At 39.0% G+C, this 16,996-nt stretch overlaps 3 protein-coding genes across 4 annotated transcripts in view; 2 read left to right on the forward strand and 1 right to left on the reverse strand.

Annotated features, from left to right (window-relative positions):
• The window catches only part of anxa3b (annexin A3b), a 275,725-nt gene that overhangs the window by 258,394 nt on the left and 335 nt on the right, over nucleotides 1-16,996 (reverse strand). The gene's annotated exons all lie outside the window — the stretch shown is intronic.
• Nucleotides 1-16,996, forward strand: part of rabgap1 (RAB GTPase activating protein 1) — a 101,747-nt gene that overhangs the window by 48,125 nt on the left and 36,626 nt on the right. For both annotated transcript variants that reach the window (XM_077243113.1, XM_077243114.1), the window contains one exon: nucleotides 2,404-2,554. In XM_077243113.1, the coding sequence (XP_077099228.1) occupies nucleotides 2,404-2,554 (151 nt within the window). The remainder of the gene's footprint in view (nucleotides 1-2,403; nucleotides 2,555-16,996) is intronic.
• Nucleotides 14,011-16,668, forward strand: LOC143749557 (putative G-protein coupled receptor 21). Its single transcript, XM_077242012.1, has one exon. It carries the CDS (start codon nucleotides 15,248-15,250, stop codon nucleotides 16,274-16,276), a length of 1,029 nt encoding a protein of 342 aa, XP_077098127.1. The 5' UTR covers nucleotides 14,011-15,247; the 3' UTR covers nucleotides 16,277-16,668.

Below are 16,996 nucleotides of genomic sequence, written 5' to 3' on the forward strand. Positions count from 1 at the left end.
ATATACAAAACAAAATGCTCTGAACAAACATATAATCCTTCGACACTATGCGGCACGCCATTAAAATAAAAAATACACTCGTTTCTGACTCTGGGTTCCTTCTCGAGTCTGCAGAGACGCAAACAAGCTGTTTAAACGGGACGCGTCAATCAGAAGTCCATCAGAAACTGAACGGGGCGGGCATCTGTATACTGTATCCAGTGTAGACAGCGTCTGTTAATATAATGGCTCTATTTGCTTTTGACGTGATGCTCACGTCCGGTTTAGGCAACTGTCAGTGGCTAAGCGACTGAGTGACAGTGGGCGGGGCCTATGGTGTGATGATGTGTAACTATTCGTCAATTTCTTGCTCTGGAGGCAGTCATATGCAAATGTATTTGCCCGTGTGATGTCACGGATATCTCAATGTAACTTTATATATGTATATTTTATGTATGGATTTTTATAAATATAATAAGTACATTTCATTTGAAAATGTTTTCTATTCTGATTTATCGATCTAATTTTAATATAATAACGATATGCTGTCAACTTAACATTAAAGACCGAAGTAATGGCTACTGAAGAAACATAGAAATAAATTACATTTTAAATTATATTTAGAAAAGTTAATTAGTTAAATAAATGCAGGCTTGGTGAGCATAAGAGACTTCTTATGAAAAACATTTAAAAAATCTTTAAACTTTCCAAATCTGCTTAAAAATAGGTCACTATGCATGAAAATGTACGGATGCCTTTCATCGAATTTGTGGCATAAAACGTTTTGGTTGGTCAAGTTATTTAAATACATTAGATTCATAGTAATCGATTCACACACATGACATTTGTGAATAAAATCCCTTTGTGTTAGATAAATAGGTCAAATAAGTGACTGCACAGTGCTGGAACCCCAGCCTTTGATGTTAGTGCTTCCCGGTTGAAGAACATTTGGTTTAAGGACCTGGTGTATATTGCATTAATAAACACATTTGCTATTTTCTACAAAAAAAAAAAAAAAACACTGTTCTACTGATTTTGTGTTTGCACAACACGTGTCTCACGCTTATGACAGTATAATGACATGTCATAAATAAAACAATGTGTTGCACTGAACAAAGTTCTTATTAGAGGAAACAGTTTGCAGTTATAATCCTGATTGAGTTTGTCAGTTTTGAGTGATTGGCAGAGTAAAATCAGTCGTATAAAATCCCTGAGGGAAGGTTTGTGCACACTACAACACAATGGAAATATGCACTTTCCTTTTAATCAGCAAGGAAAATGGGCACCAGCAACATTTAAGACATTCCATAAACAAATACAAATAAATGCTGGTAAACATACAGACCACATTCAGAGATTGTGCCTCTAGCAGGTTAACATGGTCTTATATAAGCATATCTTTAGTAAAAGGTCCTATATGGAATAAATTACACATCAGAATGTCACTTCTGTCTGTGTGGCAGAACAAGTATCACTAATTCATACTTTATATAGTCTCCATGCAGTAATATTTACTGTTTTTACTGTATTTTTGGTTAAATAAATGCCTTGGTGAGTGTAAGAGACTTCCTTCAAAAACATTAAATCTTAAATTAAATCTTACCAACCCCAAACTTTTGAACCTTAGTGTAATATTCTGCTTAATAGTTTTCTCAGTTGTTGTTGTTTTGGACCCCAACGATTTTCATTGCATGGACAAAAACATCAGAATATACGACAGGTTTCCCGTGTGATGCATGAAACAGTTGTATGCCGCCAATCCCATCATATGAATGATCATACGTCGATAAATGTGGTGGCTGAAAACAATCGTCATTTAAATATCACGCCCCTAAAAATTCACGTTTTAGAAGCCTCGCCCCTAGAGTTTACGACGTAACATGACCAAGAAGAGGAAGTAATCTCATGAAAGAGATATTGGTCTTACTCCAAAAACACCTTTTAACCTCATAATTGCAAACAATTAAATTCATTTATATGTATAATTCATAAATAAATCGAAATATTTACAAACATTATAAACACTAATCTAGTTGTTTAATGGTTAATAATCCAATAATGAGCTTCGGTTGTCGGATTCGGTCAGGAAAATAATGTAAGTGAACAAAATGCTCTCATTACAATTCTCCAACAGATTTAATATGCTGCACGCAAGTTCACGCCAACTCACAAATTTTCGTACACGAGCTGATACCTGACGTGAGATTTGATTGTAGTCACCGCTCACATCCATATTGAGAAATCCCAAGTTCCTTTCATAAATGAGGGCCATTTTGGGTTAATACGAAGTTATAAGTTCACAACACATACAAAAAATAGCCTCATTGTTTCACAGTGCAGAAACAACATGGACTGTCTTGAAATGTAAGTGTTGTACTTAATTTGTAACCATGAGTCCCTGTTGGTTTTGTAATGTTTCATCAGGCATCTGAACTTGGCTGTGCGACCTAAACAGCTGCCGGCGCTGGTCCGCAGTGGTGTCCCGGAGGCCTTGAGAGGGGAAGTGTGGCAGCTACTGGCTGGATGTCATAACAATGACCATCTGGTGGAGGAGTACCGTACACTTATCACTAAGGTAGGCATATAACTCCTATCCTCCTTTTCATTGCACCAGAGGCACATTTCATCAAATGAGGCAATGCAAAGGTGTGACACTAATGTATCTTCTCCATTATCAGTATTTTGTTTGGTTGGATGAATAATTCATCCAAATGATTTTTCAACCTCTAACCTTGAGTCTATACCTTAAGCTATTTGTTGAGGAGAGATGTGATATTGCTTTTTTAAGCTGTTGGACTTTTGATTTTTGTTTGAGAATAACTGGGATGATTAAAATACCGTCATAAATGACTAAACTTCATTGTAATAAATGGCAAGAGCATCTCCAGTATTTTTAGATGAGGTTACCAGTTAAATAATGTACTATACATGTACATGACTGTTGTAAAATCCAGTCATTTTAATAGGAATCCACGCGATCAGAAATTTCGTGTGAGGGCGAAAGATTTCCACATGCAGATTTCGCGAAAGGTTCAAGTTGGTCAAAAGAATTTTCTACGTTTATGAACAGAAAGCTGCTTGGTTTGAAAATGACTGCATGTAAGCTGTGCTTCATTCGTTGCTTTGATTTTGATAAATGTGACCCTATCTTTAATCTAAATATCTCCTTCATATTTGGACACTTTTGAAGCAATTTTGCACTGCAGAGGCCACAGGATTGGAGCAAGAGGATAGAGATGGCATCAGTACATGTTGCAAGCCAGACTCAGACTCTAGTCATCCTAATGAGCACCACAGCTCAAGGCATCATGTCCCAACAGGCTTGTCAAGTATTTTTGCACTATGCTGTTCACAGTTTTTAGCATTAAATTTGTGCGTATTTGTACTTAATCTGACCAACAAATGTCCGTTTCCGAAATGAAGTGCCATCTTTACAGATTCAAAGAATTTGGTTTGAACATCAAAACAGTTTCTTGGATAAAGACTATAATTACGTTTAAACTGTACAAGGAAGGATAGAGGACACATGACACTCTATCATGAGGTACTCTGCATTAAAGAATGGAGACGGCCCAGAGATCCTGAGAGCCGCTCGATAACCAAGTAATGGCTGATGCATTTTATATGATTAACAGTAGCATTGGATTGTAAATGGCTGAATAAGGTGAATGAGAAAGCAGGGTTGTTTTCTTTCTTAAACCTCTTTGTCTATTCAGAGTAGGGATGCTAACGATTAATCGATGATCGAATATTTGTCGTATTGAAACAATACAAAGTCTTTGCACATGGAAAGCAATTGAAATTTAGTAAGCATGTCAAGTTTGATTATATTTCCCCACAAAAATAATTATTTCATCATATATTGGGCTCTGCGCTTTGAAAGGGCTTTGGGACACAAGAGGACAGAGCCCATTTCTTGTCTCATGCATGGATGTTTTCTCCCAATATTTCAAAGCAACTGAAACCTGTTTGTAAATGGAGAGAAAAGTAAATTATATCTTCTGCACGAACAAGACTTTTATATTATCATCTATGGAAGACGTAGGACCATAAAATGTTAGTTCAATCATTGCATTCGGTCTGAAAGAAATGATAGCATGTGTTTGCATACCAATGCACAGCCTGTTCAAGCAGACATCATACGTCAGACAGAGCGAGAATGGCAGACGAACAGTTGTTTACGTTGGTTATTGTAGTACTGTTACTCAATGTACTTTAAAGTTTTATCACCGGTGTATGACACATGATGTAATCCAATAATGTTGTCTCTGGTCGTCTCGCTTCTGGTCTGTGCGCGTTCATGTGTTTGGAGGAGGCGTGTCTTTGGACGGTGCTTTCAATGCTAGCAGGCTAAAGTTACCATTTCCCAGATCACCTATAGCACCTTTAAAGTAAAACTAAGGAACACATTAGTCAAATGTGGCCATGATTTAACTAAAACGAGGGAACTAATTGATAAGTCGTTGGAACGAATTCTTTATTCGTGGCCACAATATTTTACATTTCCCCTGGTATATCATGTCCAGGGTACCGTACTATACAAATACACTTGACGTGACTTGCCTTGTCTAACAAGCACAAACTGTGTTAATTTAATTTGAGGAGAGATAAAAACTGAAACCCAAAAGATAAGATTGTCTATTTATACTAGTCAGGTTAGTTTAGGCTAACGATGCTATTTGTTGTTTTGGCAAGTAAAAAGGTATATGGTCTACAGCCTTTGTTTACCACAGTAAAAGATATGAAAATATGGATTGAAAGTGAGTGACAGGCTGAGGATTTGGTTAAAGAAACTATTAGAAAAGATTCCATATTCAGTGAAATACCTCAGAAAATATTGTAAAATTTGTGGAAATTCAATTAGGCACACTCGCTTAATTTTATTGTGGTAAAAATATAAATGTAAAATATTAAAAGTGAGGAAGCTGGCGTTTTGAGTGCCATTTGTACATCTAGTGCCATTTGTACATTGTACAATTATAGTAGATGAATCTTAGGGGCTGTTTACCGGACACAGTTTTCAACTAAAAATGTAAAACTTTTTATGCGTTTTTTGCTGTTCGTTTACATGACATCAGTGTTTTGGGTGCCTGAAAACGCAAACTTTTGAAAACGGGTTTCAAAGTGCAAGTCTTTGTGTAAACAACAAAAATGTGAAACTCTGAAGAAAATGACATCTTGCACATGTGTGTTACATGTTCAGTCTATCGCCATCTAATGGCCTGGCAGCAGAATACAGCATTTTTAGTCGTTTTCGGGGATCCGTGTGAATGGGGATCATTTTTTACAATGGTGTCATCTGTACGCGGAAAACTCAAAGGACAAACTTATCTGTTTTAAGCATAGAGTTTTGGTGTAAAAGTACCCTTGGATTATTAAGGTTAATGATTAATTGATTAATCAATGGTTCATTTAAATGATGATCGATCATGGGAATTTGTGTAAATTGACATCCATAATTCAGAGCCTGGACATGTTAATGTAATGTGACTTTGCATCCAACATAAGTGCAAAAGTTTTGAACCTTGGTGTTTTTTCTATTGGAAGTGCTGTGATTCTGTACACGCTTTACTTTAGAGAACATGAATAAAGCAGCCGAAGCACCGTGTATTCACTCTATCTTCCTGTTTAGCCATTCTGCATGTGAACTCAGTATGTGCATATATAGCCGTGCTACAAGACCCCTTGTTTTAACCCGAGGGATGCATGTCAATGTACTGTATCTTGTCAATCATTTCACCATGTCCCCGAGGTGCCTTACAGTGGTTTGGTTATTTTCATGAAAACAGGAGCTTTTACTGTGCTAAAGTTTCGTCCTTTTCCCAAACAACATTGAAGAGCACTATTCTCAGAAATCGGTGAGCTTGTAGCCTGTCCCATTTGTGCCTTAATGTGATTTGTGTCTAATGTGAAAGCTGGATGTCCCTTGTTAAGGCCTTGCTCTTTACTGCACTTCACAATGTTCATTATGGCTTCCTTTATTTTATGTGACTAGAAAAGGCTTGAACTTCACCCATTGGACACAAGTCAAAGGACGTTCACGCTGGGCAGTAATTTGCAACGACAGAAGCGACCATAAATTGTGCTTTTTTTGGTGAGAGATGTTGATGGGAAGCGAAATAAGCGAGTCGACTTTTCAGAGCAATTCAAAACAAAGCAATACAAATGGTGAAATGGAAAAGTTATGGGGAAAATTTCCCATCAGAAGAAGTCTCTAGAAAATTATTCTTTCCTAGAAATCAATGTAGTGACAAATTAATACTAAATATAACTAAAAGGAAATTAAAATCATGTGTATTTAGGTGTAGTTTCACATATATATAATTGTATATGTGTGTGAACAAATATTATAGAAACATTTGGGATGCCCGATATATTGGTACCATACCGGCTGATATTTGTTTATTTAACTTAATTCATTTAAATGTAATGGTATCGGCTGATATTGGATATTTCATTGCGTATTTTACTTTCACATTACGTTTGCTGTTGTCAAGTGCTCATTTAAAGTTCTTTTTTAATTTCAAAAATAATTTAAAAACATTGTTAAATGTCTTTAGAATATATTTGACTTTCGTACTTTGAGACAATGAATGATGTGATTGCTAACTTGTAGCATTTACAAAATATTTAGGTTTTAGGGTATTTTACATTCAAAATATGTCCTATTTTAGTTTTTTTTATCACAAGTGTCTCACCTAAAATTTTGCACATTTAATAATAGCTAACCCTACATACATATGGTGTGAGAAATTTTAATCGTATTTATTTATTTAAAAAAAGAAAGAAAGAACCTGAAAAAAGAGTGCAGTCAGGTTTAATTTTGTGGTGTTCATCAAACCTCAAATGAGCCAAACAGATGTTCAGTCTTTTGGGAAGTAGGCATTCATTCATAATGATCTTCACTCATAAATGTGGCTGGATTAGATTTTTAGTTTACCGTATTCATATTTTATACACTCACGATATATGCTGTGCAAGCGGGTGATCAGAAAAAAATGATAACATCTTCTAAAGATCTCTGGCTCTACTTTATTCAAGGCTGTTCTATACGCTAGACGTTTGATAAAAGTTTGTTCTCTTTTGACCCAATATATAATTTTGCACTGGTAGATCATCCCTTATAACCGGTAAGTGATGGAGGCTGTTTTAAATATTTAAATAATATGTGATGTGAAGCCATTTTTGTGTGTTGTATTAACAGAGGGAGAGTGAGAGAAAACACAGTATAGCATGTTTGTGATATTACAGTCTGAAAGAAAGATTTCACCTAATTGACTTTATCAGTTGATCTGTGGGGATTAATTTACTCATTAAACCCACATTGCTATAGTGAACGAATGCTTGTGGGAGTTCCTCGCATTATAAGCACAGAGCTTATGGAAAAGAGCAAAATCACGCACAATACCTGCAATCCTGTGCTGAAATTCAAGCCCTGCTAGAGTTGGGCGAAAAGGCTGCAGTTTTTTTGAGTTGAGCTACATACTCTCACAGTGATTTCACTGGGCAATGCCGTGTCAGCTGTCATTATATAAAGAAAACATCCCGCACTGAGCACTGAGGTCCCAGGTGGCTTCAAGATGTTCCGCTCTCCCACCCACCCTAAAGTCCAAATAAACTTGATGTACACACTGAGTGTGTGTGAGATTGTTAGGACAACAGCCATGCTGAGCAGCTCCTGCACGTATATGTATGTTTCTCAAGCCATACTGAGCTAAACAAACCCACATTTGTATCACTAAAGGCCCTCTAAAGAAAGAAACTCGTCCAAAACTTCAACTCGTTCCTTTTCCGCCATTCGTCACTATTATGGCTGAAGTTGTGTATGTCTTGTACACAAAGTTTCATTACATGAAAACAGAACAGTATGGCCTAACGGTAAATAATATCCATGAAAATGTCCTGAGCCCAACACTGCCAATACCTGCACATGTTTATGTAGTGATCCAGAGTTATCATTTGTGTTTAGAAAGTATTGGTCATGACAAGAGCAGGTTTTGCCAGTTCTTGCGACACATGGAGTTGAAAGAATACTGTGAATTCTCAAAGATTTCTTTGTTCGTGAGTTAGGGAAAATCGCTTGTAAAAGGGATGGTTCTGAGTTTTCTCTGAATGGTTCAATCCAACAATGTGGCACCAATTAAGTGAAGAGTACTTTACTTAGAAGATTTCACCAACTTCTTAGAAATAATCTGCATTTGCATTTGATATTCATTGTGCGATTGAGGGGTAGTGTAGTCTATCCTACATTTTCTTATCTATATCATACTAAAAACGTAAGGGCTGTTCACACCAAGAACGAGCGATAACTATATTTGCTTCCACACCAACGAACGATAGTGGCCTGTTTATTCTACTTTCATTTATTCTAATCGTTCAACAGCTGGAATTTATATTTTACGAAAATTATCCCAACGATATCGTTTCTCTATATTGTTATCGTTATAGCTGTGGTGTGAACTCTTTAATATTGAGAATGATTTTTAGAACTATATCTTTATCATTGTCTTTATCATTTAACTCTTTAATCTCACTTTCAGAAACCCAAACATCTAGCAAACTTTGGGACAAACAGAATATCTTGCAGATCAGTTTTGCCTTTTTTTGCATGAAATTTGAAAAAAAGTTAACTGTTACATGTAAAAATAGATTATATATAATATAATGATATTAAATAAATAATAAAGCAGTTTTTTAAAAATATATATATATTTAAATTATAATATTCATTGTGTATTACTATTGTAGTTACACAATTTTACATGCACTGTAATATTGTTGGTATCGTTACATTTTCTTACACATTCTCTATTGTGAAAGGAGATTATAAAAGACAGATCCGGTTGCAGCCTTCGCTAAGCTGACTCACAGACAGTCTTTATATTGAGGTCTTGTTTCCACTCAGCTACTTATCACAGACCTGCACTTTTCACCGTCTGCCCTCCTATGGCTCTGCACTCTGATAGAAGAGGACTAAAACGATCCCTCATAGGGTCTGAGTGAAAGCTAAACCGCAAGCCACACGTTCCTCTCACATTGCATAATTAGTAATTAATGATTTTAACCTTTTAGCCAAATTCAGAAGCTAAGCTGAGGCTAATATTTTTTCAATAATGACAGGTGTTGAACCAGCCAAATTCAGATTTTTTTTTTTAACACAACAAATGCTTCCCATCTTCCTTATGTTTTGCTTTGTATGTGTTCGTTTGTGGTTGATGCCTGGGAACCATGGTGATTCATTTCTTAAAAGCGTTATACAAAGAATAGCCATGCTCTCAGAGTTTTGCCATTGTGTTTAATTCAATGGAGGCATTGAATAGGCCCACATTTCTATTTTGAGTTGTTATCACGGAACTGGCAGGCTGCTCTATAGTTCAACGCTTACAGCAAGTTAAGCAACAAAGTGACATTGATGAAACAGTCTGTCTCTGCTTCCAATAAACATTTTAGTGAGAAGTATAGTATTTCCAGTGTTTTGAGAGACAGGCCTCCCTCTGAAATATCAGGGACAAATGGCTGGAGTAAGAGGAGTGTTGATTTTCACCAGGGCTGGGTCATAAATACATGACATGTCTTAACACCAGGGCTTGAGTGATGACAAGTTTGATTTAGTTTTTACCGAGTGCCTTCACCTTTTCCATGTATTACTCAAGTACTGCCACTCTTTATAACCCCAACAACTTTTCATTTATTTACACTTGTTGCCATGGGAGTCATAGCCGCCATGGTACAATACCAGTGCTGTTACAATGTGAGGTTTATGAAAATGACAGCTGGTTGGGTGTGAAATGGTTAAATTAGACATTTGGAAAAATGTCTTGTTTGTGTAAATAAAATAGAACAAAGATACAAGTGAAATAAGCTTTGTTTTTCAGGTAGGCTAAATCTGTATTCAGGTACAGACATTGAATAATCAAATGTAAAATAACACAATATAGTCTTCACTGTATAAATTAAACACAATTAATTAATACAATTTATCTTTATTAAAGCTACAAAAATCATTTTCTATTTCTGAAGAAATGCACAGATCCAATATAATGATACGCATCTGTTTTCTTTCTCAATTGTTTACAACACATAACCGTCCGTGTTTACAAGATTACTCGCCGAGATTGTGACTTATTTCTGCGTGCCTTTGTCCGTTCAAGCTCAAAAGAAGAGAAAGAGGCCTGAATTCGGTGGGTCAAGTTTTGTCTGCGCTGCTCTGTTCTGTGCGCGCACACAGAAAACAGCAAGCAAGTTCCGGTCTTCTTGCGCTTGATTTTTAATCTGATAGGACTTAAAAACACATGCAAATGATAAACTTTCACAGAGTGAAAGTTTATAATTTGCATGTGTTTTTAAAGCAGAACTAAGTAACTTTAACTTAACTTTTACCTTAACCAAACAGCTTTGGAGTCATTGTAATGTTTATATTACTGATTTCGTGTTGAATGGTGGTGGTCTCGCACCCCCCTGGTGCCTGTGAGCCGCAAAACCACCCTTGCAACTTTGGGCCGGCAGGCTGACCAAGCGAGGAGTCAGACATGAGTAAACATCAGACCTGCGTTTTCAGAATGGCGAAAAAAACCCGAAGAAAGCGCGGTCGGAAGAGTCTAGAAAAAGGTAACGAGAATCTGACAGCACGAGGAACCGGACAGGAGTCCCACTCGCTCAGTCTTTCACTGTTAAAGTTGATTCCTGCGATTATCATGAGAACAGTTGCAATATATAACATAATTATCAGGACATAAATAAGCCTACATGTTGCAAATAGTGTAAATGAGCGCAATTTGCAAACTATTATGATAAATTGCAATAATCATGTCTAACAACATCATAACGGACATTGTTACGAAATCAGGGCTCTCAAGTGTCACGCATTGAGCGTGACAGTCACTCATTTCGGTCTTTTGTCACGTTCACCCGCCACACATTGTATTTCTCACGCTGAAAAACTATTTGTAATATATTTAATATGCCAAAACTGTGGAACTGGCAGGAATCAAGCGCGTCTCCTCTGTTGTTGTTTGTCGAGCTACACAATAGCCAATCAGAAAATAGCTCTATTGTATCTGGGTAAGATTTAACGCAACAATCAATGACAAAAATGTCACTCTTGCCTGTCTTCAAAACTTGAGAGCCCTGCGAAATAATACGACATACATGATACACTTTATTGGTGTCATCTGGCCTTTAGGCTCAGGTAAGCCTAACGCGGTAGGCTACTTTATTATTATGAAGTGCAGAGGCCGTGAGTGCAGATACGCTCTGCGTGAGTGGTGTTTACGACAGTAACGTTAAATACAAGTACTCTACAGCGACTCTAGGGATCGCTGTTTGACAAAAACAGAAATCCTGCATAGTGCCGCTTTAAGTCCTGAATCACATGCGTTCCGTACCGGGTGGCAGCTGCTCCGCACGGATCAACTACAATCCTTAACTTGACATCGCACATCCTGCGATGTGATTATTGCAGATGCGCACATCTTGATATCGATGCTAATATCGATATGTCATATCGTGCAGCCTTGATATATATGCAAACAATAAAAGTCAGTGAGGTCCAAAGTACTGTTGTCACGATACTGGAATTTCCAACTTTAATACGATACCTTGAAAAATACCGATAGTGCTATTCAACTCACCAATACTATTCAACCGGAGTGGATAGGACGAGTGAGTGAGACTGCAGAAAATGAGTATTGAAACCGTTTCAGATATGTCATTATCGATACATATCGATATTTTTGACAACTCTAGTCCAAAGTTGTTTTGGTTTCCACCGGTGCTCATTATGTGGACAAAAACTATCGAGAAACACTTTCTTTTTTGTCTCACTGAAAAAAGGAACAGTTTTGGAATGACATGAGGTTGAGTAATTGATGACAGAACTTTAATACTTTACTATCCATTTAATACTTTAGGGTTAGGTTAGAAATTTTAACAAAAACTCCTGAAGTATAAGTAAACGTCATGGTGATGTTTGATTTTCATCCTGAACAGGCTAATATAATGTTCTCCAACTAGAAGACTAGTGTAAAACTGTGGTCCAGCTAAGATTTGCTTTAAGTTGATCCAAATATGCTCTAAACTGGTGCTACGTGATGCTTTCAGTGGCGATGTCACAAATCCAATCAGAAGTTGGCATGGAGCCTATTTCAGTCTGTCCCCATCCATATGGCTTCTATTTTTGTTAATGGGATAAGTATATTTTATTAGATCGTCTGCAATCGACATGGTAACAAGCATCTTATTTTGTGGCCTTCTTTCACTCTGAACCCTTCTGCGCACCCGAACAAGTTTGATGGGCTGCATTTCTTTGGCTCATACTATTACCAGATGTTCCCTTGTCCATAAACACAGACACAGAGGTCAGACATACACACCGATTTCTTTAGACACTCCTCACACACCACCCCATGCGGTGAATAAAAACAAACGGCTAACACAAAGCCTGGTCTGTTAGTCTTCGGCAGCCTGCACCTCTTCGCACTTCAAGTACGGAATTCTAAACACGCCACAATAAAAATCCGTCTCAGCGCCAGGCGTGACTTAACAAAATAAGGAACAGTTAGTCTTGAGCTTGACTGCATTCAATAGGAGACCTTTAATGTAGCACATGGTGGCATACATGTCTGTACAAAAAGAGTGTCTCTGCTCTGTTGGGTTAATGTCACTCTGAATGGCCTAGACCCAGGGGATTGTGGAAGAAGTCTGTGGGTGGTCTATACAGAAGGTCTCTGCTACAGCAGTGAACTCCAGGTCTGTGTGGCTGAGAGTTTAGCGGACTACTGATATAAACCAAACCTGCCGTCTCACTCTATGAAGGAATGAGTATGTGCTGTTTGTGTTCTCTGTGTTCACCAAACAGCTGAGTCAGGCTGGACTTGGCTAACACTTTCCCATCACTTTGGGCAACGCCTTTCTCTTATCTTCTCCTATAGCAGATGACCTTAGTCAGATCAGATGACCTGTTTCATTTGACACATACGAAAACAAGGATGTGAGGGATAGGAGTATAGTGCATACTTGTTCTGTCTTAATGTTAAAACAAAACTGGTTGTAAACCCGTTTTACCTCTGCAGTGATGTATCGTTTTTGAATGTGTAAGAGAAGTATTTTGAACTAGAAAGAAAAGTAGGGCAGGATTTTATCCGTTTTGATAATTGGTTGCAACATCAGCTGTTAATGAGAGTCATTGTAGAGTAAAGCAAGTAGAATGTTATTTTTATATATATATATATATATATATACATACATGATTGAATTATTTCAAGTAGGAACCAGAAATTATAAGTAAAAAATTGACAATTGTGGACCATATGGTCCTAGGTCACACCTAAATTGCATCCTAACCCATGTGGTTTGGAGTTGGCGGGCTGCAGAGAATTTGAGGGAAGACCGTTTCAGTGGTCCACCACAATGATCGACATGTTATTATAGAAACTGTAAGTCTGACTTTTACAGCTTCATTTTTGTCAAATTAAATATGCCTCATGCATTCAGCCCTTCCATTCCTTTTTATCTCCTCCTTTCCTCCTCATTGTTCTCTTCCTAATGGATGAGCCCAGTGTTGCCTGCTCCCCACCTTTCAAGTTGGGCCTATTTTTAGCCCCTTGTGTGCTTGACTGAGGGATGCGTGAAAGTGGGGACTGTGTGTGTTCACTGATTCTGGCAGTGACAAAGTGAAAGGAGACTGACAGGGTGCTATGGCTTTAATATTACCATGGTGACAGGGAAAAGAAACTGATAAATATGATATAAATGGAAACGGGTACATTTGTGTTAGGGAAACACCTAGACTTCAGTGAATCTGTGTGGCCGACTTTTACTAAAACCAGACTGGCACAAATCATATCACGATAGCTTTAGTATTTCGACTGCTCACATGCGTTTATGTTGGCTACATGCCAATCTCTTATGTCACCATCTTTGAACCCAATTTAGGGTTAAATTAGCATGTATGATGCAACTGACTTAATGCTTCCTAATGTGTATCGAAGAACACTGAAATGTTACGTAAATAGGTGCCACAACACTGCATAAAATGGGTATAATTTCATGTAAGATGACATGAAAAGTTTCAGTTGATCTAATAAGAAATGTGTTTGTCTTTGTAAATGCATATATTCTAAAGTTTTTTTTGCATGAGCCCGCATGGGGTAATATGAGTTTTACAATAGAAAGAGTGTTGTTTAGGGAGTCTAAACAATCTGAAGGGAAAGCATTTTTTTAATATTATTTGTAAGAGATTGAGTGGTGGGTACGAGTGGGGTGGAGGAGTGTATGAATTGACAAGGGAAGGGGATGCCTCTCTCTGCTCATGCTTCGACATCTGCTCACTTCCTAGAGCCAAGGGTGGGAGGAGTTTGAGTGCTCCTGCTGCAGCGGAGAGAGAGAGAGAGAGAGAGAGAGGGAGGGAAGGAAGGAAAGAGCGGAATGCATCAGTGCCACAGAAAAGAGAGAGAGACTGCTCTCTGCATCACACCACTCTATCCTTCATTTACATTCCAGACGCTGGCTCCTCTCTGGAGAGCCCCTTCTCCGTTTGAAATGCCAATCACCACTTGCTGTTTCTTCACCCTGGATCACACGTACTTCCTCCTCATTGATGTGAGGGAGCAGGGAGCCTGGCAAGTGCTGAAGAGATTCCCCACTCTTCATTCGATTGACTACTGACAACTGAAGTTTTTTCAAATACATCACTCCTTTTTGGGATTTGTAGGAATAAACAATTTGACTACGTTCTTGTGAGGAATCTTCAGTGCTCTTTCGCTGTGCGTGATCCTCCGGACTAAAGACTGTTTGAGAGCGACTGGGACTTCTGTAATCAGAGTGGCAAGGACACCGCTTCCTCTGCTTTTTTCCTTGTGCAGGTCCTGTGCCGGCAGCTGCCTGCCCTCCCCGGCACAGCTGTGCTTCTCCCCGGAAAGGAAAGGACTGATAAAAGAGGAGGGTTTATTTGTCCTGTACTGCTGCTGTGGTTTCATCCAAAATTGAAGCTAGACTGACCACCTGCCCCCACAATAGTCACTGTATGATCAAGTGTGTTTTACTCAGTAAGTGTCTCTCCCCAGGATACCATCACTGTGTGTGTGTTGGTGAAAGGATTGGTGTGGACGCTGAGGACTAGCGACTCATGTTGCCGCTGATATGGAAGGCACCTGGCAAGGACACCCCCCCCATGTCTATCAGGGACAGCCGTACTGTGGGCAGCCTTTGCTAAGCTAGGCCCCCAAGGAACTAGCACCCTAATTGTGTGCCCAAGCGCATCCTGAACAAGATGAACACCACTGAGTTGAACTATAGCTCAGAACCCTTCTGTCTACTGGACATTGGCTACTCTCAGATCTTTAACACCTGCCTGCTGGAAGTAGCTGTTATTTTCTTCTTGACAGTACTCATCATCTCTGGGAACCTGGTGGTTATATTTGTTTTCCACTGTGCCCCACTACTCAGCCACCATACCACTAGCTCCTTTATACAGACTATGGCATACGCAGACTTCCTGGTTGGGGTCAGCTGTCTTATCCCCTCTTTGTCTCTTCTGCAACATCTGAAGGGTTTGAACGAGAAACTCACCTGCATGGTCTTCAGCTATATGGTCTGCGTGTTGAAAAGTGTCTCCATGGCCTCTCTGGCATGCGTTAGTGTTGACCGTTATGTTGCCATCACCCGACCTCTTTCCTACACAGCTCTGGTCACACCCTGCCGTCTTCGCACTTGCATTACCCTTATTTGGCTGTACTCAGCGCTCATCTTTTTGCCCTCTTTTTTTGGTTGGGGCAAGCCGGGATACCATGGTGATGTATTTAAATCGTGCTCCTCCTGGGACACCCAGCCCCTTTTTACCGCCTTTATTGTTGCAGCCCTCTATGCACCAGCTGCTTTTACAGTTTGTTTCACTTATGCCCATATCTTTCGGATCTGTCGGCAACACACTCGGCAGATCAGTCAGCGGAGAGCTCGCTTTGGCCCACAGGATCCTGAGCCAGGTGAGCAAGCTTGCACGGACAAACGCTACGCCACCGTGCTCTTCCGTATCACCAGTGTGTTCTACCTGCTTTGGCTTCCCTACATTATTTACTTTTTACTGGAGAGCGCAGGGATATACCACCATGCCATTGCCTCATTCCTGACTACATGGCTGGCCATTAGCAATAGTTTTTGCAACTGTCTCATTTACAGCCTGTCAAACAGTGGCTTCCGCAAAGGCCTCAAGCGCCTCTGCCTGCTTTGTCTGCAACGCACCGACACCAAGAAGCCCCTAGGAGATCCACCAGTGCCTCCGCGCCCTGTGTGCCATGTGTAATGCCATCGTTTGGCAAGATAGTGAGCTTTGTTGATGGCAAGGGCCTTGACAGTTAAGTGAATCCTGAAGATTGGTTTCGGCATCTGTGCACTATCCTAGTTCGGTCCCGGTTTTCTGAATGAGGCTAGATGACAACGGTCCGTTTCCCTTTATGTATAGCTGCAGGATTACCCAGTAGGAAGAAATGTACCTTTGACCTTGGTCATTAGAGATGAAGTGAACAACTATGTGAGAGTGGGCTATTCTCATTGGTGTTTTGAGAGATACCATTATCAGCAGTTTTGCTACAATGATAAATTAAGCAATGAGGAAAGGAGATGAGTCTAATTCGGTGAGACAGAATTGTAATTATGAAGTCTTTAGATTGCATTAAATATTGTCTGTATGCAAAAATACTTAATAATGCAAAGACGGAGTTGCTTAGTTCTGCTCATGTTGTCAGCACAGCGAGGGACCAATAGTCTCTGTTTCTCCAGTTAACTTGCTCACGTCTGTTAAAATGTAGGAAGAAAAGAAGGATCTGCTAGACTGATGTAAAATGTGAAGAATTATAGACTAAATGTTAAAATGATCTTCTGACAGTCTCTGACGGAGACTCTGCAAAGATTAAGAGCATTACCAAGGGCTGACCTGGTTTCGGACTCATAATCTTAGTTATGTTTTTACTAGTAGTATTCAATTCTTGCCTCGTAATTTTCGAGGATAATCTGATCACTACCC

This window comes from Siphateles boraxobius, unplaced genomic scaffold, assembly GCF_051911475.1.
Source record: "Siphateles boraxobius isolate OS27281-9 unplaced genomic scaffold, OSU_SipBor_1 25, whole genome shotgun sequence".
Classification (NCBI taxonomy): Eukaryota; Metazoa; Chordata; class Actinopteri; order Cypriniformes; family Leuciscidae; genus Siphateles; species Siphateles boraxobius.